The sequence below is a fragment of the Trachurus trachurus genome (genome assembly GCF_905171665.1).
Source record: "Trachurus trachurus genome assembly, chromosome: 13".
NCBI classification, from domain to species: Eukaryota; Metazoa; Chordata; class Actinopteri; order Carangiformes; family Carangidae; genus Trachurus; species Trachurus trachurus.
Genome location: NC_139892.1, coordinates 32,815,701 through 32,838,348, shown reverse-complemented (window position 1 = coordinate 32,838,348; position 22,648 = coordinate 32,815,701). Strand labels below are relative to the sequence as shown.

At 41.2% G+C, this 22,648-nt stretch overlaps 2 protein-coding genes across 5 annotated transcripts in view; both read right to left on the bottom strand.

Moving 5' to 3' along the window:
- The window catches only part of relb (v-rel avian reticuloendotheliosis viral oncogene homolog B), a 180,923-nt gene extending 174,228 nt beyond the window's left edge, over nucleotides 1–6,695 (bottom strand). For all 4 annotated transcript variants that reach the window (XR_014595884.1, XR_014595885.1, XM_083985428.1 and 1 more), the window contains exons 1-3: nucleotides 6,476–6,695; nucleotides 6,162–6,182; nucleotides 4,512–4,684 (exon numbers count right to left, since the gene is read on the bottom strand). Coding sequence is in view for 2 of the 4 variants with exons in the window: in XM_083985428.1 (XP_083841554.1) it covers nucleotides 4,512–4,684; nucleotides 6,162–6,182; nucleotides 6,476–6,518 (237 nt within the window). In the remaining 2 variants the exon portion in view is untranslated. The remainder of the gene's footprint in view (nucleotides 1–4,511; nucleotides 4,685–6,161; nucleotides 6,183–6,475) is intronic.
- Nucleotides 6,696–8,100: 1,405 nt separating this feature from the next.
- clptm1 (CLPTM1 regulator of GABA type A receptor forward trafficking) lies at nucleotides 8,101–22,000 on the bottom strand. Its single transcript, XM_083984422.1, has 14 exons — nucleotides 21,918–22,000; nucleotides 18,070–18,206; nucleotides 16,356–16,479; nucleotides 16,078–16,236; nucleotides 15,790–15,907; nucleotides 15,520–15,605; nucleotides 14,344–14,464; nucleotides 13,925–14,169; nucleotides 13,355–13,448; nucleotides 13,038–13,228; nucleotides 12,761–12,856; nucleotides 12,357–12,492; nucleotides 11,017–11,184; nucleotides 8,101–9,729 (listed from the first exon to the last, which is right to left on the bottom strand). Exons 1-14 carry the CDS (start codon nucleotides 21,966–21,968, stop codon nucleotides 9,551–9,553), a joined length of 1,905 nt encoding a protein of 634 aa, XP_083840548.1. The 5' UTR covers nucleotides 21,969–22,000; the 3' UTR covers nucleotides 8,101–9,550.
- Nucleotides 22,001–22,648: the final 648 nt, after the last annotated feature.

Below are 22,648 nucleotides of genomic sequence, written 5' to 3'. Positions count from 1 at the left end.
CACATCAACATTCATGGATAAGAACAAACACTTAATAGGGGTGTCATTGACCGTTAGAGATACAACGCTCTTGAGTTCTGCAACAAATATCAGATTCATGGGTTAAATGCGCTGCTACAACGATTAGTTGATCAATCGATCAGTCAATCATCAGTCAACAATCTCCAGACAGCCTGAAATCTGCAAATATACAGTTGGAATCTCTTTTTTTTCCAGACACATTCCTCGTTATATTCTCTCATTATAAAGGTTAATCGTGGTTTAATGTTCACAGTGATATGTTTGGGAGAGAGAGATTGATCAGTAAAGTTTTGAGAAATATACACTATCTATCAAGAATAAATCACATTGTCACCATCATTTCATGGGAAGAGGCAAAAAAAAAAGAATCCAACCACTTATTTGGCTTTTTTACTATTATTATTACAATAATTTCCTTGTTTTCCTTTTCTGTAATCATTATAAACTGAATATTTGAGGGTTGAAGCTCATTTGGACTTAAAGACCAAACAAAAACATTTAAAACAACAACAAACAAGTATAATTGCTAATAACACCTTAATGTTATGCTTTTACTTGAGCATTATTACATTCTTGCAATTGTACGTTCAACTCATCTGAGCACTCTGTATCACTTCAAAGAAAATTAGACAGTCACAGACATGTTATTGAAGTATAACAGAACTAGGTGTCTGGTTTCCATTATGGCAGATGACGGTGGAGCTGCAGCTGGATGTTTATCCTTCATACATGTGCTTTGTATCAGTGCACGGAGTCAAACATGTGCTCTCTGACTCCTCTTACATTTTCACATCTTATTTTTTTCCGTTACACCACAGACCATCAAGCTTTTCCGCTCCCCATTTAATACCCTTCTCTCTGTGCTGCTTTTACTTTCTCTATCTCCCCACCATCCATCCACCACCGGCCTAGAAACAAAGAAACACTATCACACATCTAAGTGTTAGTCATGAATCTGTTGCAATAGTTTAACAAAACAGAACTAATCAAACCTGTGGGGAACAAAGAAGTAGGGAAGCTGACTCCTTTCGCACCCGTGTAGCTGTTAAAACAGGCTGAGGGCTCATGAAACCGCTGCTGCAGAGCCCTGGATGATGATGATAATGCCTTTGCATGAGATCATGTTTCACAAATATCCCTGTCGAGCCACAAGAGGTCTGCTGTCGAGTCAGTGTGTGAATCTAGACATACCTGTTTGACCTTAAAACACCGGAGCTAAACAAAAGCCTGGCAGACTGAGCCAGTGAGCAGGAAACAGGAAGTCAGCGAGGCCTCAAGCAGATCGACCAATTGAAGAAGCCGTGTGGCGCGAAGAGTGCAACTTCTAACCCCCGGTGGGTTTGACTAGTAAACAGAAAGGAAGGCAAACTGAAAGTAGGTTTCAGATTACAGTTCTTCCAAGTTGTCTAACTGCCCCTCCTCCCTCTTTTTCGCTCTCTGCCTCCACCCACAGAGAAGCATGCTGGGGAGGTGTGTCGGCCTCTCGCAAGGCTCATAACTTCTTATCAAATGCAACTTGCAAACAAGGAAAACCCCAGATTTAGCAATCATTGCACATGTGTAGATCATTTGCTGACAAAGAGTTCAAGCTGCTCTTTGCCGCCAAGCGTTATTTATACCTGTCCGTGCAGGCTGCTGCGTCACTCCAGCCAGATCAGATTACAACACTTCTCTGTGCTCTCTGTAAACCACGTGCTTTATGGGAAGAGCCTGAGCTGCCCGGGTGCCTCTCTGCTGCTCTGCGTGACAACAAAAGACCCATCTGCAGGCTGCACATGTACAACACTGCAGGTTTATCCCACCAGCATTTAACCATTCACAAACCGCCTTAATAAAACAGAGAGGAATCTCAAGTATGGATGAAATAACTGACTGCATCGCACAGATCTGTGAACATTTGGACCTGCACGCCACGGATCATTTATTTGATTCCCTCAATAGCTGAGATGACGAGACCTATGTAGTCTAAGGTTGCAACTCAATCAGCATCAATGAAGTTGTCGATTGTTGTTTTGATTTGAGTCTATAGGATTCAGGGATGCAAACGGGTCAGGACCAAAAAAGAGAGGAATTGTCTGTCTGTCAATTTCCAGTAATTCAACCCCAACCAAGTATTGAGTGCATATAGATGGACAGTTTTCAGAAGGCCAACATTTCTATATTAAAAATGCTTTAAAAAAATAAAAACCATTGCAATATTTCAATTTTGGAGATACTGATTTTTAGGTCTTCACTGAATGTTAGTCATAATTATTACTATTAAAATAAACTGAAGAAATAAAGACATGGGATTTAACATCCCATTCAGTGTGTAATGGACATATAGGCCTATATAATGTGTTAGTTTCACTTTTTGAATTGAACACATTCTACATGGCGGAGGCGACGTCTTTAGGGCTTCCTTCACCTCTGAAACGGGGCAGAGCTCCGTGGAAACACCTGCCTGACACAGCAACGTAGGGAACCGTGCATGTCCGCGGCGCACAGCTCCACAGACATCACAGCTCCACGGACATGCACGGGGGGAAAAACGACGTCGCCGCTTTGGGTAACGTGCGTGCATGTCGCGCGTCTACATTGGAGGTAGGCTAGTATAATCAGAAACCATGAATGAGTTCGCCTCACGTGATTGTCACTGTCAGCCTGTTAGAAAAACATTTTACTGACCCCAGCTGAGACCCCCCCCCCCCTCAAAACAAAAACTCTTTGGATCTGAACGATTCACACAGGTCACCTAATTGGTCATGAAAAAAGCGGGTTTTGCATCCCTGTGTGATGTTCAGGGACAGTCAGGACAGTCTGAGGACAGACAGCTCTGAGGTTGAAGTTTATATTAATGCACCATGACACTGTGGCAGGTCTCTGTACTAGGGATGTGAATCTTTGGGTGGCTCACGATTCGATTCCGACTTTTAGGGTCACGATTCGATTCAAAATCGATTTTCGATTCAACCGATTCTTGATTTTCTTTTTGCGATTTTTAGTTTGCTTTATTAACACCAGACCATGTGAAAAAGTTGAATGATGATGATGTCTACAGACTATTATATGAGAAGCCATATTTCCCCCCAAAAAATGCACATCACATGTTTCAGATTTAGTTTTGTTTCAGCCCCTTGTGGGTCTTCCCACCAAACACGATGAAATAGACGAAGACGCGAAGGTCCCGTCGCCATAAAAGAATCGCGTGTATTGCGTCGCAAAAAAAAAAAGTCGCGTATACCGCGTCTTGCGCCTAATCGCGTCTCGCGCCTAATCGCGTCTTTGCGTTACGGCCTTTTACACCGCGGACGTAACGAATAAACGGTGACGGTGTGAACGAACAACATAGAACAGGACCAGACGTGGCGTTGTTTCCTCTTTTCACCTACAGCTCCACTCTCCCTTACTTACACTAACTACTGTTATTGTTGAGGCAGAGGATTGTGTGATTTGTAGTTTTTGACCAATCGCAGGTTGTGCTCTTTCTTTTTTGTGATTTTCCTGGTTCACACTTGTATTTTTTTTTTAGGGGCAAACGCGAGTGAAATGCTCGCCCATGGTGGGCATAAGAAAATTTAAGAGCTGTCTAAAATTATTTAAGTCTTGAACACAATAATTCAACAAATTTAAGACATTTTAAGGCCTAAAAGTGTGTAATGGACATACGTAGGCTATATAGCCTATAATGTGTTAGTTTCACTTTAATTGAACACATCCTACATCGCGGAGGCGACGTCTCTCCTTCACCTCTGAAACGGGGCAGAGCTCCGTGGGAAACACCTGCCTGACACAGCAACGGACATGCATGGGGGGAAAAACGGCGGCGCCGTCGCACCGAATGCACGCGGATACGCGCCGCTTTGGGTAACGAGCACGCACGTCGCGCGTCAACATTGGAGGTCGGCAGTTATCAGTATGACCAGAGACAACCATGAATGAGTTCGCCTCAGTTTCACGTGATTGTCACTGTCAGCCTGTTAGAAAAACATTTTACTGACCCCTACTGTCACCACATTCATGCGCATCCCTTGGCTGCACACACAGAGAGGACCGCCCCTTTATGCCGTTCTCTCTCCTCATTGGATAAAGGTTGTAGGATACAAGGAAAGTTTTCTCCTCGGCTTACAGCAGAGCAGAGTGACTGACAGACCCGTGTTTCGGACCAAACACTCTATATAAGTGATTGCTGTCGGAAGATATAACTATTTAAGACTTATATTAACACAAATATTCCGCTTACTTCTGCTTTAAGTTTTTAAAATAACCTTGGACACAATTTGATACATTTAAAATAATCAGTAACAACCAAGTCGCAGCATCCACACCTGAAGGAAACAGCTTCATGTCTGACTTGTTGGGTGTGTTGCCATTTTCCAGGAAACCGCTCACTGAGGTAGAAACCACACCAGACACAACACAAGTAACAGCACTGATACAAACACACACACACACACACACAACACAACAGTCTTCGGGGCGCAGTCAGGGATGTTTTTGAACCCACTCACCACGTGTGCAGTGCCCCTGGCCACCAGCACCGGCCCTGAAGACTGGGGGGAGGTCTGTCGTTGCATCCTGCTGCGTTGGCTGTGGCCAGAGAGGAGGTCGGTGGGAGGTGGGCGAGGTCTGGGCAGGACAACCGGCTGCTCACTCTCCGCTGTGATCAATTCATTAATGAGATCTGTTAAGATAAATGAACAGATAGAAAGATATAGTTGGAAAATCAGCACTGGATCCTTTGTTGATCCACAAAGTCTGAGAATAGTGGTATTCAAATTCATATTTCATCGCAGCTGATAAAGTAAAATAAACTTGTGTTACTTGACATTTCAAGTAACCCAAGATCAACCACCTAAAACGTATGATAATGAAATTAGGATATGAGAGGACAGCAGGTGACCTATCTCTGTGATGAGACGGATCTTTAGATTATCTGGACATAAACTGAGAATATTATATTGAAGCTGACATATAATAAACAAACTCAGTGAGTGTTTGCCACCTTGGTGAAACTGTTTCCTGAGGAAATCCCAGTGTTTGTGGATTTTGTATTTCTGGATTCATATTAGATATCGTTTTACACTAACTTCTGCTGTGTTTGTATACTTTTATTTTTTTTAAATAATTTTGTCTGTTTCATTAGTAGTTCAGTCCAGTGAGTCCCAAACTAAGGGAAAAAAAATAAATCTGAGTGGTTGTGAGATGACAAAGGGAGAGGGAAGAATAAAGAATATAATATTTCTATTCTTAAATGAAATTAGTTTCTTTACTGACTCTTAACTGACACAAAAATCATTGTTGCTCTGTGAACTATCACATCAGAATATGTGAAAACCACTGTTTAATCTTTAACAAGATGTATTTTATCAATCAAAATTGTATTGTATGAATACGAATAAGAATAACAAATGTAAGATGCAGCCAAACAAAGTAGCAGAATGGTGATACTCTAGTACAAGTTTAAGATATGTTTAAGAAAGTCAACCAGTAACAGCACCGCAGGTCTCGTCACCATGGTTACATGCACTCAAACTTAGCCCGTGCTCTGATTTAGCCCTGTGGTTGAGGTGTGCCTGACACCTTCAAACCAAAACAGAAACTCCTGTTTCCTGAAGCCGTGGTGTGGGACATGGTACAGCAAACAGGTCAAAAAACATGTCGAAGGCAGCTGCAGCAGGAACGAGAGGTCTAGGCTGAGGATGGGTTCACTCATACGTAACATGAGAGCAACTGAGAATCGCTAGATGTTACACTACATTCATAACAAATAAAAACATGATTGTAAATGTGCAAAATTTGGATTTTTATACTTTCTGACTATTTTGTGACTTGTTATAGACGTTTATTGAATGTATAGTCAATTAACTGAGAAAATATTGTGTAATAAATGATGAAAATAAGTTTGTTTCAGCTTGCTGCACTATTAAACTGAATTGTCTTTTGGTTTGTTAACTTGTTGATCAGTTTAGTTTAGCAGCTTCCTAACCAGAGGTTGTGTCAAGCATCACAACACGAGATAAGGAAGCAGAAATACTAATAATAGTTGACTTCTCCTTCTGCACAAGGTCATCCCAGGTCACCTTACATCACACACACACACACACGCATGGCACAACAACACAAATGTCATTAAGCAAAAACAATGAGTCCGTACTCACCCAACTCTGACACCACTTGGTCTGTAGGACAAACAAACAAACAAAAGAACAAACTGTCAGTGAACACAATAATAACACAAAGTTGCACAAAGCAGAGCAGTGACAGCCGGAGTAGGCTACAGGAGCCGGGGAGGAGTGCTCTGGTCCCGGGGAATGGGTGTTGGCTCCTCCGCTCTGACAAATCACATGCCTGAGGATGATGTCAGCCCTCACACACACACACACAGACACACTCACACTTAGACACTCTCACACACACATTCAAACACACACATGGACGCACAAAAACAGGCATTAACACTCTGAAAACCTACCCGGGGTATGGTGTAGACGGCTGACCATGTCCATGTCTTTCATCGCATGTGCGGAGGAGTGCTCTCGGATCACCAACTCTGCCGTCGTGTCCTTGAATTAGGTCCAGACCCGGAGGGAGAAGTCCTGGTCCTGGTCCCGGTGTCTCGGTCCACGTCTCTCGGCTCGGATCAACAACACCGGCTCTCCACTGTTTGTGTGTCTGTCGACCCGTCAGATGGCGTTACAGCGACTTGACAACACTGAATGATGTCTGAGCTGAGGTGTAGTTAGACTCGTTTGTGCTTCCGCAGCAGCCTCGTCTCTGATTGGCTCTCACTTCGTGGAAATCCCCCTCACGTCACGCCGCCCTCCCGCACGGGAAAGCCCCCCCCCAGCCAACAGATAACCTGGCGTGGCCGTATTAAGAAAAAATTTACTCTGCTCATTTGAATATTCATATTTTTTTCACCGCAAGAACCCATCGGGACCGAAACAGGCGACATGTTTCCATTAAGTAATGTAACCGCACGTTGTGGCTATTGTTTTTACTCAGCTTTGCTGCTGATGCATGTTAAAGTTTTCTTTTTTTCTTCCTTTTTTCTAGGTTATATTTAAATGAGCCTCCATCCCTCCCAACGCCGGCGTGCCAGAGCCAGGTCCCTGATAGAGAAAACAGGGATTACTCCTGGTTACATCATGCTGACGTGTAACTACGACTTTCGCTACGAAATGAAGAAGCGGGAGTTTGTACTTGTATGAATAATAATGGCGGCCTTGAATCGAGGCCGTCAACTTCTGTTATGTCCACAAGTAACTGCACTCAAAAGTTTTAAAACTGGGCTTATTGCAGTGGTTGTGATCGCAGCAGCGACACCTGCTGGTCACATGAGACGATTTAGAGGAAAAGGAAAGCGAAAGCTGGGGCGTTTAAAAGAAGCAATGACTCAGCCGGTACAATGAAAACAACTATAAGATAATGATCGACTGCAGAGGTGTTGCAGATAAGTTTGAACCGTGAGAAAGATATTTATGCACTGCAACTGTCATGTAAAAATCTTATATGACTCTGATGTGATTCACAAGATAGGATGGCCCCTGGACCAGAGCCTCTGTTAGAGGTGACTGGATATTTTGTGTTAGAAAGCTTTTCAAATAACAGTGATAGAAACATAGGCTGCAACTGCAAATACAAATACGATGAACACAGACAGAAAAGGAGCACATAGTACATGCATCAAGACACCACGAAGAGATACAAAACCCCCACAAGATCTAACTGAGATAACGAGTGACCACAAGAAACTACTAAAAATTGCCAAACTATTTGTGGGTGTTTTGTGTCTGTGTTCTTCTGGGTGTCTTTCTCTCATGTAAAACGGTTTGAGTCACATAAGCTAAAAATGAAAAAACTAAACATGCATCACTTGTGTGAGGCTGTAGTAAAATTTGTGACTTGGCCTGACACTGAAGTCCTAACCTGATCACCAGATTAAATTACCATTACTTTTGCTTTTAACTATCTTGCCTTTCCACACATACAGTCGAGAGGCTCATCTAATCATTTGTGTTCTTTTAACACACAAGAATACCAAATATTTACTCATTTCAGTCTATTGAATAAGAGTATTTTTGTATGTCTCATTTTTATTTATTTGTAAACTGAATCTATGAGTTTTAAACTTTGGAACGTTGGACAACACAAGCAACTTGTCATTGAGCATTTTTCACAATGATTCTGCCATTTCCTAGCCAAAAACGATTAATCAGAGTAAATAATAAACTATGCATTAGTTGCAGCTGTAAACTCACACCTTCAGGGTGAAAGAGTACAAAGGCCTGTGCATGCTCCATAAGCACACAAAGTATATTTCCTGTAACATCAACACAAAACAAAACAAAATCAATGTAAAAAATTGAAGGTTTCATGCAAAAACTTTGTTCTTGAACCCAGTGCAGCAAGTAAAAATAATAAAACTTAACAAGAAAGAAGAAAAAAAAGCTTTGCATAGACATTTTAAATCACACTTAAATTTTACTATAAACATGAATGCTCAAAATTTAATATGTACCAACATGGAACCCTCCTTCTTTCAGGATTTACAGCACTCAAACTCAGAACAAGAGACACTGTAACTCTTCCAGTACACACATGACTGTCTCCATTATATCTGTCAAGGTGATTTGGCTTGGAGCGTGAAAAAAAATGACAATTGGACATACAGCCAAGGGAAGGTGGGGGGTTCGGGGGGGGGGGTAAAAATTAGACTTGCAAATTAGGTATTGCTAGACAGTTTTGACATCTGTATTATTAACATGACAAGCTGAGATTCTGTACAGTTTGAGGACATACAAAAGAATGTTTCAGTGACTGAAAAACAAAAATTAAGTAATTGACAATATTAATATATTTATATTAATACCAACAAGGCTGTTATTTTTTTTATGTTCAAGTTTAGAATATTAACCATTTGTTTAAAATAGAGGGTAGTAGTCACTGTCTTGTGGGTAGTGTCCTGTACGGTCATCCGTCTCATCTCCAGTCACCGCCTCTCTTCTTCATCCTCCACCGTGGCTCAGGACCTTTCCAGTTTCCTCCAGCACTACTCTCCAGTTTCCAGGCGATCAGAAACACAGTGCTCACATGGAATGAAAAGAAAAATTCACAAGGAATCTACACAAAGAACAAAAGTTGCACTTGGCCTCTTTCTTCCCTGTAAAAAAAAAAAAAAAAGACATAGTATAACTGCGACCCGTTCCCCTCCCAACCTCTACTCCAGGACACCGTTACCCCTCTGAGAAATCATACAGAATACAGTACATCACGTTTTGTTTTACTTCACTTGAACCGCAAAACGAGAGGGCGGGATGGGCGGGAAACAGAAATAAGAATTTACCAAGTCTACACTGAATATGATTCTCTGTGGATCCACACAGAAATCAGAGGGAACAGTTGAACTGCATTTTTTTGTAGCGGCGTCCATGACAGCTAAACGACAACTCCTCTCCCTGCCTAACTTCCACAAGTCCTCTTCACCCCAGCACCGAGGGCCAGGGAGGCAGATGAGGGCGCAGTCTCTTTTTTTTTTTTTTTTTTTTTAATCATTCTTCTTCTTCTCCTCTGGCTTGTCTGTGATGGCGGCGGCCTCGGCAGGAGCAGCATTGGCGGCTGTGTCGTTCTGGTCGTGGTCAGCTCCACTGGTGCCAAACTCGTTGACCCTGTTGGGATCGACCCTGTAGATCCAGCGCTGGTAAAGGTAGATGAAGAATACCACATCTGCAGGAACGTAAACAGACGTTAGACCAATGAGAAACAAGTAGTAATAGTAGTAGTAGTAGTAGCAGTAATAAGCCCTAACCATCAAGTAATAATAGGTTTTACAAGTAGTAATAATAAAGTCATTAAAACTATCAAGTATACTGACCATTTTCTTGAAGCTAACTATGAAAGCAGTGTTGTAATAAGTCTTGGTAACACTGGTTTAATGTGCTAATCAGCAAAGTGAAACATAGAACAACAACTCTGCAGCTGATCTGGTCAGGGTTTCGTTGTGTTCTCAATCCATCCTAGCACAACTCCATCAAGAAACCCTGTCCTGGTCTTGCATTGTTGCATCTTCATCCATCTTATCCATCCATAAACAGTCTTTTTTTGTTTTTTCTTTTGTCATAGTAGCGTCATGTTAATTGTCTCTCTGTAGTTTTTTTGTCTGTTGGATACATGTGTGTTTTTCCTGTTTTATGAATTCTGTTGTTATGTCCTTGTGTCTATTTTAATGGCTTTTAACACCTTGCCAGGAGAACTACAGTCGGAAACTAGCCTAACACTGGCACTTTTACATTGTATTATTGTCCATTAATGTGCATTGTCCTCCTTAAATAAATAAATAAAAATAAAAGTGTCTGCAGTGCACAAATCACTGACCTCTGAGTAAAAGAATATAGCCCTGATAAAAAATGGGGGGAGGATCAAACTAGCGGATAAAGCCAATTACTCCACATATATGAATTTAGTGCATCAATATCTGACTCTAGCTTGGTTAAATTAAAACAAATCTTTATTTTTAATTATACTAGCCACTGAGGAACAGCAGTGTGGTTTCATGAGTTGACACTAGGTGGAGCTAGAGGAGTCTTTTTTTTTCTTACAGACACTTGGACACATGTCAAAGGCTGATGGTGATTTGGACAGTCCAGCGGTCCAAACACAATGCAATGAGTGACAATGATTCCTCATTCCCAAAGAGGCCAGTGTGCTCAAGTCAACACAGCAGGGCGAGAAAGGAGAGCAGCCTTTCCTTTAAACAAACAGTCAGTCTCCCTGGACCGACTGCCGGCCTATTTTAGCTGGCACCATGCTGAGCTGAGCAATGAGTTGAAACCACCTCCAGCAAAACACTGCACCACTGAGCTCATCTTCATGGAGCAACAAACTCAAAATGGCTCCTCTTGGATGTGGGTAGGAGGTGGACCCTTTTTATTTCCACTGGTTGATTTACATGATAAAACTTAAATTAATGGAGAAAAATACTCATTATCAAAATCTCGATCAGAGGAGACATACCATCTCTTAGGCATCCTATCCTGTACATCATGGGCATCTTGATGACGAAGGCAAACAGGTCATCAATAAAGGTATTGAGAGCCTTGTAGGTGAGCATCCTCCATGGGAGGTGGGCCACAGACTTCATTTTGTAGTTGATGAATAGCTGTGGCGTCATTGTAATGAAACCTGAAGCAAGAACAAAAAAGAAGGAGCTGGTTAGGTCATGAAAACACTTTTACAGCAGAGCCAGCACCTCAGACTGCAGGCAACACGGCCGAGTGACTCTTTATGAAGTCTATTAATACATGGCACATTGGCAGGGGCCACAGGGAATTAGATACGTAACCATGATGCAAGTATGAAAACAATAGCTTTGGGTACATCCTCTACAATAATAATCAGCTGTATCCGTTCTTTAAAATATGTTTACATGAACTGGGACAAAACCTGTTGGACAGAACATGGCAGCAGAGGATAAAGTTCAAAATGCAGCACAAGAATAAAATTGTAAAAAAAAAAAAGAAAATAGAGACCAAAACAATACTGTATATTCATTATGAATAAAATATGAGTGATTTTGTGCTGCTTCATCTAAAATCTAATCATTGTCGTCCTTATTTGATTATCAACATTAACAAAAATCAGTTTCATATTCAAAATTGACTTATTTAGTAAATCACTGACAAACACTGTTTGCATTCACAATCTCTGAACGGTATTTTGGGGATTAAAATTAAAAAGGGATATACAGTCATTGGATTCCTATACAACTTGTTTGTCTTGTGTGTTAAACTGAGATCAGACATTATAGTTAATCAGTACTTAGAGGAAACAGGAGTCCTTTGAGTTCTGTATGTTTACCAGTGCTCTCTGCATCCTTTCATGTACTATGTTGGCTAATCCATGGGCAGTTACAATGTACACATTAATCATAAAGATTGTTTCCGATAGAAAAAACGCCCTTCCTCTTCCCTGAGTTCCTCCTTTTTCCTTTGTGTTTTTATTTTACTATTGAAACTGTGTCAGGCTTGGTCTCAATGTTTACTGTACAGAAAAAAACAATGAAAGTACAAGTAAAATTGAAAATGTGCCATGCAACTTATGCTGTAATGCTAGTTCTCCATTGATTTGCTGTAGTACGTTGTCTTTTTTTTTTTTACATTTTATCTTTAAATGTTTATCAATGTACATTGTCCCTCTTTACGAAATAAAAGGAATTGAATTGAGTCTTGCAGCTTTTATCTTTTGGGAACTTAAATTACAACACATGAAATCCTGCTAATATGACATATGCCACATGTTTAACGTTTCAGCACCTATCAATGTTCTCCTATTTAAATGCAGTAGTATATACTTACCAAAGGTTAACAAGAAGCCATAGAGCATGCTGAGTACCCATGAGTACCAGCCCTTGTGCTCTACATACAGTAAACTGTAGACAGCGTAGCAGCCAAACAGTGGGTAGAGGAGCCACGACAGGTACTTGAAGGCCATCTGTTCCCAGGACAAGAGATTAAAAAAAAGATCAAACAAAACAGAAATAACAAACTGACTTACACAAATATTACTTGTTGGTTTGCTTTTATAAGGAACACATGAGGTATTTTATTAATCTTTATGGAGAAATATGTATTCAGGTTTCAGACATTTACAGAAGTGAATGCTCCTCTTCTGTCATCTGTTATAAAAAAAATGCTAAATGTAATTTTAAATCCTGTGTCTTCTGAATGTAGTTAGTGTCTCAGTGCTGAGTTGAACTTACATCATCGTAGATTTTGGTTGAAGACTGCACGTACGTTGACTTGTCTGTGAACACCAATCTCGGCAATATCCCAGCAATTTTGTTCTCTCTGTCCAACTAATGAAAGACAAAGTAGGTGGTTACTCAAATGTGGTACGAAGTAGCATAACAAGAAGGAGATATGTTAAGTACAGATATTATAAGTTAGCACTGTGTTGGCAAGTCCCAACACAGTAGTTTTTTTCAGAATTACTGTTAATTAAATAACAAAAAACAAAAACCAAGTGTTCTGACTTACTTTGACGTCCATGACCTTGGTGATTTTCCACAGGTCAATAAGAAGCCCGATGAAGACGCTGACCTGGACCACGAAGTTGGTTTCGTTGTCCAATATGTACAACAGCACCACCCCAGACTGAAACACTCCAAATATGATGGAGCGCACCGACAGACCCTCCAGAGACTGTCTGCTGTTCCAGAACTGGATATCTGCGGAGAAGATGGTGGTGAGGTGAAGCTGGAGGAGGTGCACACACACACACTGTATGAACTGCTCTTTTGTTTCAAGAAAAATAAATGTCCTGGATACAGGAAGGCTGCTGTTGTGACCCTTACCGTTCTTGAAGGCGAGAAACTCGAAGATGCTGTGCACAATGGAGACGACAATTGTGAGTCCCAGCAGGTACGGGTTGGTTTCCAAAAGGGCCACCTACAAAAAGAAGGTTTCACCTCAAGTTATAAATACAAGATTATCTTTATCCCTAACCCTCCATACAAAGATTAACTTTGATGATGCTGAAAATGTTTTGTTTTGACCAACAGCACAAAATCCAAACATTTTCACTTCAGTATCAGTTATTCAGTACTTGACAGAAAGACTAGCATCAATATGTATTTGAGAAGCTAGAAACATAAACATTTTTGATATTTATAACATTTGCAATGAAAGGAACAAAAATCAATTTGACAGGTTGTTTCCTGTCAATCAGCTGATCAAACTGTGGCAGGTTTAGAAATAATGCCAACAACAACAATGTGCAATCAAGGCTACTCTGGTATTATTGTTGTCATTGTCATCATATTCTATCGACATAAGGGCCAATAATATTCTAACTCCGACAGCAAATCTGTCAACAACAACTTCCATCACATCCACTACACATTTCTACACCGTGGACCTCCTACCTTGACAGAGTCTTGGTCTTCGTCAGACTGCTCATAGGTGTCCTCGGGCAGGAAGTTCCATGGTGAGCGAGCGTTTTGGGCGGCGTACAGCTGCCAGCGCCACAGGGACAGCGGGCAGTAGGTGAGGCGCAGTGGGAGTTTTGTCAGGGTGTCGTTGATGGGGTAGTAATCCTTCTGAAGGTTCCAGTAGTCGTTGAAGTACACGATGGGGTAGTAGTCCCCACTTACTGCATCAAACTTAACATCTGGTGGTAGAAGAGGGCAGGAATGTCACAGATGGTTGGACACGTGACTTAAAAGAAGATTCGGTTGATCATCTGGGACTTGAGACTCCTCTAGCAGTTCAGACGTTTTAAAAACATTTACAGCATAGTGCAGCAATTGCGAGAAAAAAAAAACCCTGAATAAGATGAACTTACGCTGGTCCAGAGGAGGGGGAACGGAGCCTTTGACCCAGGCCGTGTGGTCATCTACCATGTTGATGGTGAGGTTGGGGTGCCAATGGGAGATAATCTCCACTGGACCGTGACTCTCTGCCCGCTGAGGAGAAACACATTTGATGAGACAGTTTCAGATTTGTGCATAGAAAGAGTCAAATCCAATGAATCAAGTCCTCCATATGTCCACATGTGTATTCTGAGTACAGAGCACTACAGGCTGGATGAAACAGGATTTCTGATACAAATATTGATCAGTATTTTAGAATTTGATGGAAAAACGAGCCGTGGTATTTCTACACAAAAGTGGTCGATACAGATAGCTCCCATTTTATCATCTCAGTTTCCAAATACTTTTTGGAGGAGAAAAAATGTAATGGAGACTATTTTTTAACTATTTTCAATTATCTCAAACCTAGTTTTGCATCTTAGTCTACTTGCCAACAATGAGTACCCGGAAATGTTGAGTACCCCAAAGTTTTATGTTAGAAATAGATAGTATGGGTCCCCAGTATTCAGAAACTGCCGGATGCTAACTTATATATATTGGGAAATTAGCACAATTGACATAATTAGCATACATTAGCTGATCTGGGCAATATTGGAGTGGTTTTAGGGGTTATTGATGATGCTGAATCAATTTCTGACATTTTCAAAATTCAAAATGGCTGTCTAAACCGGAAGTGACCAGATTTTGAAATCCATCAAAATCGGCCCACTGGCGGTTAAAATCTGGTCACTTCCGGTTTAGACAGCCATTTTGAATTTTGAAAATGTCAGAAATTGATTCAGCATCATCAATAACCCCTAAAACCACTCCAATATTGTCCAGATCAGCCAAGTCAATTTTGTTGAAATATTGCCCATATAGGCAAAATATGCTAATGTATGCTAATTATGTATGTTATGCTAATTGCCCAATATATATATAAGTTAGCATCCGGCAGTTTCTGAATACTGGGGACCCATACTATATATTTCTAACATAAAACTTTGGGGTACTCAACATTTCCGGGTTCACAATGGGGCCCTATGGGCTGGCAAGTAGACTATCTGCCCAGCAGTGTTGTGGTGTTCATCAGCCAACATTGTATCACCTGCTTTATCAGCGTAATCCTACACCGTACAAAATAATAGAATAAAAACAAATAGACATACCTTGATCATTTCAGGATCTGCTTCTGTCTCTCCCGTTAGAAGATTCTTGGTCTTCATAAACTTTCTTCGCTTAAATTTATTCAACACTGATGGAGCAAAACAGTAAATCACACTTAGTAATGAGTAGGTAAATTACATTACTACTTTTGCAACAGCTTGTGTTTAAAGGTGACAATGTGTGTGTTATAATAATAAAATTACCACCATGCACTGTACAAACAAAAACATTGGACTTGATTTCAGTGTGGGTGAACTTCTGCATGTGCTTACTTCGTGTTGCATGAACTGTTGCCAGTCTGCGATACTGCCCCTTGCGTTTTGGGTCTGGGTGGAATCCACTTTTAGTGAAGTAGACGTGGATGTAGAGGGAGCCATTCTGCTGGAGATGCTGCAACAACACACCACACAGCAGGACATATTTAAGTTCACAGGACTCATTCACACATTCATACTCTTTCATTATCTACTTGTTTTACTGTGTAACAACAGACCCCTCTCTCTCCATCACCATACATCTACTGCCCCCCACCCCTCCCCCCCATCCTCAGTCATCCCTACCTCGGGGATGTCCATCTCCATATTGTGCTCGTAGCAGCCGTCTCCGTCCTCCCCTGTGCTCCAGTCTCCATAGACCAGGTCCCTGTGGAACCAGAACAGGTCCTCTGTGTTGTTGAAGTCAGAGAACACCTCCTCCTGGGACAGGTACACGTACAGGTCCTGCAGGCGCAGCGAGAATGAAAAGGTGTTTATGACATTACAGAGTCAGGGGAAAGCAAACCAGTCATGTGACTGGGAGAGATGCCACCGGTTTCCTGTCCAGTCCTGTGTGCCTTTACCATGAGGGTGTCCTTGGGGAAGAGGTTCCTGCTAGGTACCCGAGGGGCCCCAGCTGGCGTGTTGGGGTCAGGTGTGGACGGCCCTCGACGGAACCAGCTACTGATCGCCCAGATTATGAAGATTCTGGAGACATTGGAGAAACGACAGCCAGAGGGAACGAGGAGTGAGTAAAAAGGGAATTGTATATTCTGTTATTCAATAAAAGAAAAAATATACAAAAAAAGAGAGCACACTGGGGTGATGTCAAATAATGGACCAAGTCAGACCAATAATTTGGTCTTGATCTCCTATACTGAGAAACTCAGAGCTGTGACAGGAGAGGGGACCTAAAAGGAGACAAATCTGATAAAACCGTTTCCAGTTAAACTGCTTTACATTCTTTTAAACTGATGCTTTCTGCATCGTATGTCAGTCACATGTCAAAAGACAAAAGAGGAACACAGAACTGGCAAAACATGCCTGTTTCTGCCCTATCTTTGTTTTCTTGTGCAATGCTGTAACTACAGCTCTCTCAATCACATCTGTTGCTTCTGCCCTAGCTGGCTCTCCCACAGCAGCACGTTGGCTGCTGTTCTCTCCCACATCTCTCTCTATTTCATTAGCTACAGCTATCCCTTCCTCAGCCTCTCTTGCTGCTGAATCTGCCACAGCAGCAGTGGTTGTAGTCTGGAAATACTCAACAAATTAATTGGATTATTAATAAAAACCAGTCACACTGTCCAGCTACCCCATGTGTGTTTTTTGCAAGTATGCACAATTGGTTGAAAAGGATCACTTTGAGATGAGTAACTCCTGAATCTGAGAAACATCCGCATTGACAGTTAAAATGCCCTGAAAACTACTGACATCACATGGGAGAGTCGGGGAACACTTAGTACAAAGATTTTTCACCAGGTTTATTAGTATAAATGAACTGACTGTCTGACCGAACTTCACTTCTTTATGCTGCAGTCTGCACAGACATAAACAAAGGAACTGGTTTCTCAAAAGGACAAATATGGGTACACTGGAAGTGAAAGGAAACACAGGCTGTAAATTCTGCATAGAGATATGCAACCAAGGGAAATTTGTTAGGAAGAACTAAACTTCAGCTTAAGTGTGGATTGGCCCATGATTTGCTGTTTACTTGCCACTTTTATAACAATTGACACTAGGGGTGGGCCAAAATATCGATATGGCAATATATCGCGATACTTTCTGCCGCGATACGATATCGATATTCAATATTTAAATATCGATTTTTTTTTTTCCAAAAAAAAAAAAAAAATTCAAAAAAAAAATTTTTTTTCAATTTTTTTTTCAATTAATAAATCATGTTTCAGACCTAAATCCAATTGAAATATGTTGTTGTAACTTGCACTTGTATAAAATGGCATGGATAATTTGAATTACATTGTTTTGACTCAGTTTGTCCCATAAATTATCACTATCGTCTGATGTACATACAACTCGGATTTTAAGTGACACAGATATCGTGATGTATCGTGGATGAAATTTCTTGCAATATATCGATAATCGCAGAATCGCTGTACCGTGATATTATCGTTATCGTGGGTAAAATATCGTGATAGTATCGTATCGTGGGGTACCTAGTGATACCCAGCCCTAATTGACACCCCACCATGATGTATTTCCTTGGCTTTTATTAGTGGCGAGCGCTCTGGTTTTCAGAGTGAGCCTTCCTCCAGATTAAAAGACAAAGACAAAACCTACCTGAAGAGGACTCCTTTAATGACCTGCCATGCATTAGGGGCCGGCTGCTGCTGCTGCTGCTGCTGAGGGTCCTGAGCATTTTCAGCCGTCTGCACGGTCTGGCCGTCTGTTGGTGCAACGGTGCCATTGCTGCTCACCTACAACCAAGAATACACACGCCGACACATGATTGACTGCCAGATGACCTTTGTTATTCCAGTATTTTCGGGGGTCTTTTAGACAGTTGGGACAAATTAGGACAGTGTCAATGTTGGCAGTTTTTTGTCCTATTCCAGTAGTCTTATTGACCAAATTAATTATTTATTGATTGATCATGACAATAACGAAATCTAACTTAAAAGAGGAACTAAGCAGAATTTTTCCCGTGGCTATGCTACATTTTTACCTCAAAAGATCTGGAGTAGTTGTGATAGTTAACTACATGACTTGTGACTTGTTACCAGTGAGAATGTCTCTCTGCTTTCCACCTGGCGTCTCATGGCTGAAAACCAACCTTGTAGCACTTGGCCACGCCCCCGTGTTCCAGCTCTCGTCTCTGCGCACCGCGACACAACTTTTGTTTATGACAGTAAAGACTACACAGATAGACGCACCGTAACATTGTGTGTTATAAGTCATTCACAGCTCCATGTGTTGATTTTTCGCCGGCTTCATTGTAAACAAACGCACTTGGCTGAGAGGAGGGTTAGCAACACAGCAGAAAAGCGACCAGACTTGCATAGTTCCTCTTCTACTCAAGTCAAATTTTAGTCAAGTCAAATATTTAACAAAAATGCTAAATACCCTCCTCCCAGCATCTTGAATAGGAGGATTTGTTAATAAAAAATATTAATCAGGTTTTCATTACTCTGGCCCGCTACAAGAAACTATTGGCTCTGTGGAAACATATTATGAACAAACATCTCTTACTTAACTGGAAAAATGTCCAGTAGATTAGAAGATGGAAATAATTACAAATTAAAGCAATTACTAGGTAATTAATCTGGTAAAACTGGTATTACAACTACGCCTTTGAAGTTCTGACATCGTTTAAATAACTCCCATGGTGAAATTCATGCGAGTATCGGCATGCACATTTGCATACTGAGGATCAGTAAAAATCTGTTTGTTCTTTAATGTAATTTTACCCATTAAATAACCTTAAGCTTGTCCATGCAACACCCCCACCCGCTCCAACCCCACCAGCAAGGCCACATTCTATTCAAGTGACACAATGGACAAGCACATGCCAAGTCATGAGACTCATTGACTATCTAAACATCTAATCTCCCCCGTTGTCACCAACACAAGGGAAACCAGTGGTTGGCCTCAAGAAACAAACAACAAAAAAATGTTTTCTGTTTGAAGGGTTGTTTTCTTTTATAAGGGTGCCAAGACGGCCTGGAGAGGAGTGAACACTGAAAATGTAAAGGTTAAGCTACTATCCCCACACCGGCACAAACGTTACACTTCAAGGCCATGAAGTGGCTTGAAATGGGGTTTTTCCATCCTTGCTGCCATGTCCTGTTGCGTTAAAATAGAAGCAATTGTATTATCAGAGACATTAGTCTCCTGGGGGGATCAATGTGCCAACTCACACATACAGATCACCAATACGCTCTGCAAATGACACAGGTTATCTCTCTTCCAGCTTAGGATAATAATTTACAATTTACAGACTGAACAAGGATTAACAATTAACCACCTATTCAAGGTTCAGAGTAAACACTTGACACTGGATTGCCACTGTGTGTTTGGAAGGAGAGTGCAAAAAGTTCACCAAAGACAATGGTTCACAGAAAAATGTAGATTCCTGGTGTAGATTGGCTAAGAGGAGTAATGTTTGAGCAGCTGGTGTTGTGCTGTGCAGTTACACCTGTACTAAACCACCGCTCAGTAAATCAGGCCAAACACCTCTGCTATTGCCCCCTCAGTGTTTCAACTAGAATAAGAAATTTCTCTCATTTGATTTACCGGCATGTATCTCAATGACAACATAACGGCTGCCTCTAAAACTAACTGCACATTTATCCTGACAGAGCTATTTTATTACAAAAGAGATGCTAAGAAGAACACATTGCATCCTTGCCCTAGTTTCTGCCACTTGTGTATTACCACTACATTTTAATCACAGAGATAAGCATCACATTTTCTAGAAATAAATCCCTTGTAATGTGCTAATCTAAAATGTTTACCAACATTTAACTGAATGATAATCCAGTTTGAACATTTTAAAATACACTATCTTAATTCCATGAGGCATAACTGGAGCCACAAATGGTGTCGATTAAGAAACTAAAGAAACTAAAATTGCAGTTACACATGACCCTGAAACAATACAGTGACCAGTGATTGGTCAAATTAAATGACACTTGTTTTATAAAGATCCAAAATATTTGCCTTATTGCTACGGGTTTTGTATCAGTAGATTTTTTATTTATTTATTTAACCAAAGACAGACTGTAAGTTGAGAGCAAGGGAGACAAGTGGTTTGCCTTTAAGAAGTGATGATTCACTTGACCTCTCTTAACTTCTGACAGGTCATTTGTCACTCCAGAAAATACATTTTCCAGATTGCTCATTACCGCCAAGATAACCTCCTACAACTGACAGTGCAAACAGTTAAAGAGAGGATTTTTCAGCGATTGACAAATTTTGACGTTTATGACACATGCAGCATCTAAGTTCCAACCCCTTTGTTGATTGCGTTTACCAAATGTAGGTTGAGCTAAGTTTTCTCTCTGGAAGAACTGTAAATAACGAAGAGGCAGCAGAGAAATGAGAAATGTGTGTGTGTGTGTGTGTGTGTGTGTGTGTGTGTGTGTGTGTGTGTGTGTGTGTGCTGCTGGAGCTAATCAGTCCATTTGTGCTTACACTTTTGACTTTAATGTAATGACAGTATATAATGGAAATTCAAAGGAAGCCTAAACATGAGTTGTATCTCATTTTTAACGATTAGGAGATCAATAAGTCGTCAAATGACATAAATGACTATGTTTTTACGAACTGAAACTACCAAATACTTACTCCTTTGCTTTGAAACCTGCCTGCTTTCTCTAAAAAAAAAAAAAAAAAAGCATGAGGAAGATGAGTGGTTTGCCTTCACTGAGTGATGATTCACTGTGACCTCTGTTAACGTGTGATAGGCATTTGTCACGCCGGTACAAGTAACTACTGCATCGCTGGTTAATGACCTAGTGATCTCCAACAACTAATGATATAAACAATTTAAGGGTACAATTTAAGAGGATTTCCCAGGGTTGGCGTTAAGTTGACGACATCTACACCTGCCTACTTGTCAATGTTAACTAAATAAGCTGCCAGATAAACCCCTCTTCTGTGGGATTTACAAAATGAAGTGTACGTTGAGCTAAACGTTTTCCCCGGCACGACTGTAAATAAAAGGCCGGTGAGCAGCGACTTCACGGCGGAGGCGACAGGCGAGGTGTGTGCGGGGCTGCGGGCTGCCGGGGACCGGCCCGGTCAATGGAGCCAAGCTGCGGTGCGGTGCTCAGGCCTTGTGGTGTCTCACTGACACCCCGCAGCAGTCAGCTGGCTCACACCGACACACCTGGAGTCACCCACCGGTCTCGCCACTTTAACGTCACCGAGCGTCTTCCAGTTACATTTCCTCGGTAACACCGCTCCGTCTCCGCACATTCAGCCCGGTAACGGCCGGGGTTTCTCGGCTCGACGTTTTAAAAACCAACCGGCAGGGACAACGTCACTGGAGCTCATGTAACGTTAACGAACGGTAACAACGTTTAAACGTCAACGGCCCCCGGACTCAACGGTCAAACGGACCAAACTGCCCCGTAGACCCGGGCGTGAAAAGTAAATGTGGTGAGAGGAGTGTCATTCATTTTTACCTCGCCGTTGCTCACGGGTTCTTTAGTCGCTTCGGTCTCCTGCGTCGCCATCTTTCCTTGTCTCTATCGCGCACACGCCACACCACCACACTGCTGGCTGGGAAACTGCGCGTAGTCTCGCGAGAGGTCAGTTGTAGCGTCATTGGAGTGACGCAAAATGTTGGGTGGCTGATTTATTTATTTATTTATTTCCCACCATATACGTATTCATTTATTCATTCTTTTAACATCATCTTAAAAGGCAGAGCAGATGGTCATTAAGAATCACATATGTCCTGACATCAATCATTTCTTTGTATGCTGGATGAAATTACAACGAAAGGAAGACAGGAATATGTAAATTGATGCTGTCAAGAATGAATCTAATCCATGATGAAATGTCACTAAAATACAGTCTTCTATTCAGATAAATATGATGTCAGTAGGCTATCAAGGATGGGTAATTTAGACCTATGAGGAAAAGGTCAACTTGCTCAGGGCCTCCATGTCAGGTTCACTCTCTATCATTTATGTCCTACATAATCTGATTGCTGTTTGGTAGCATTGTTAATTATTTAAAATGGCAGAAATGTAAAAATAAAAAACTACTCAAAGATGTTGAGTTTTCCATAACAGAAAACTGGGGAAACGAGTGAATATTCACATTTGTGAGGCTGATTCCAGATTATTTTGAGGCATTTTTGCTTACAAAAAAAAAAACACCTATAATTATATATATAAAAAAAAAATAT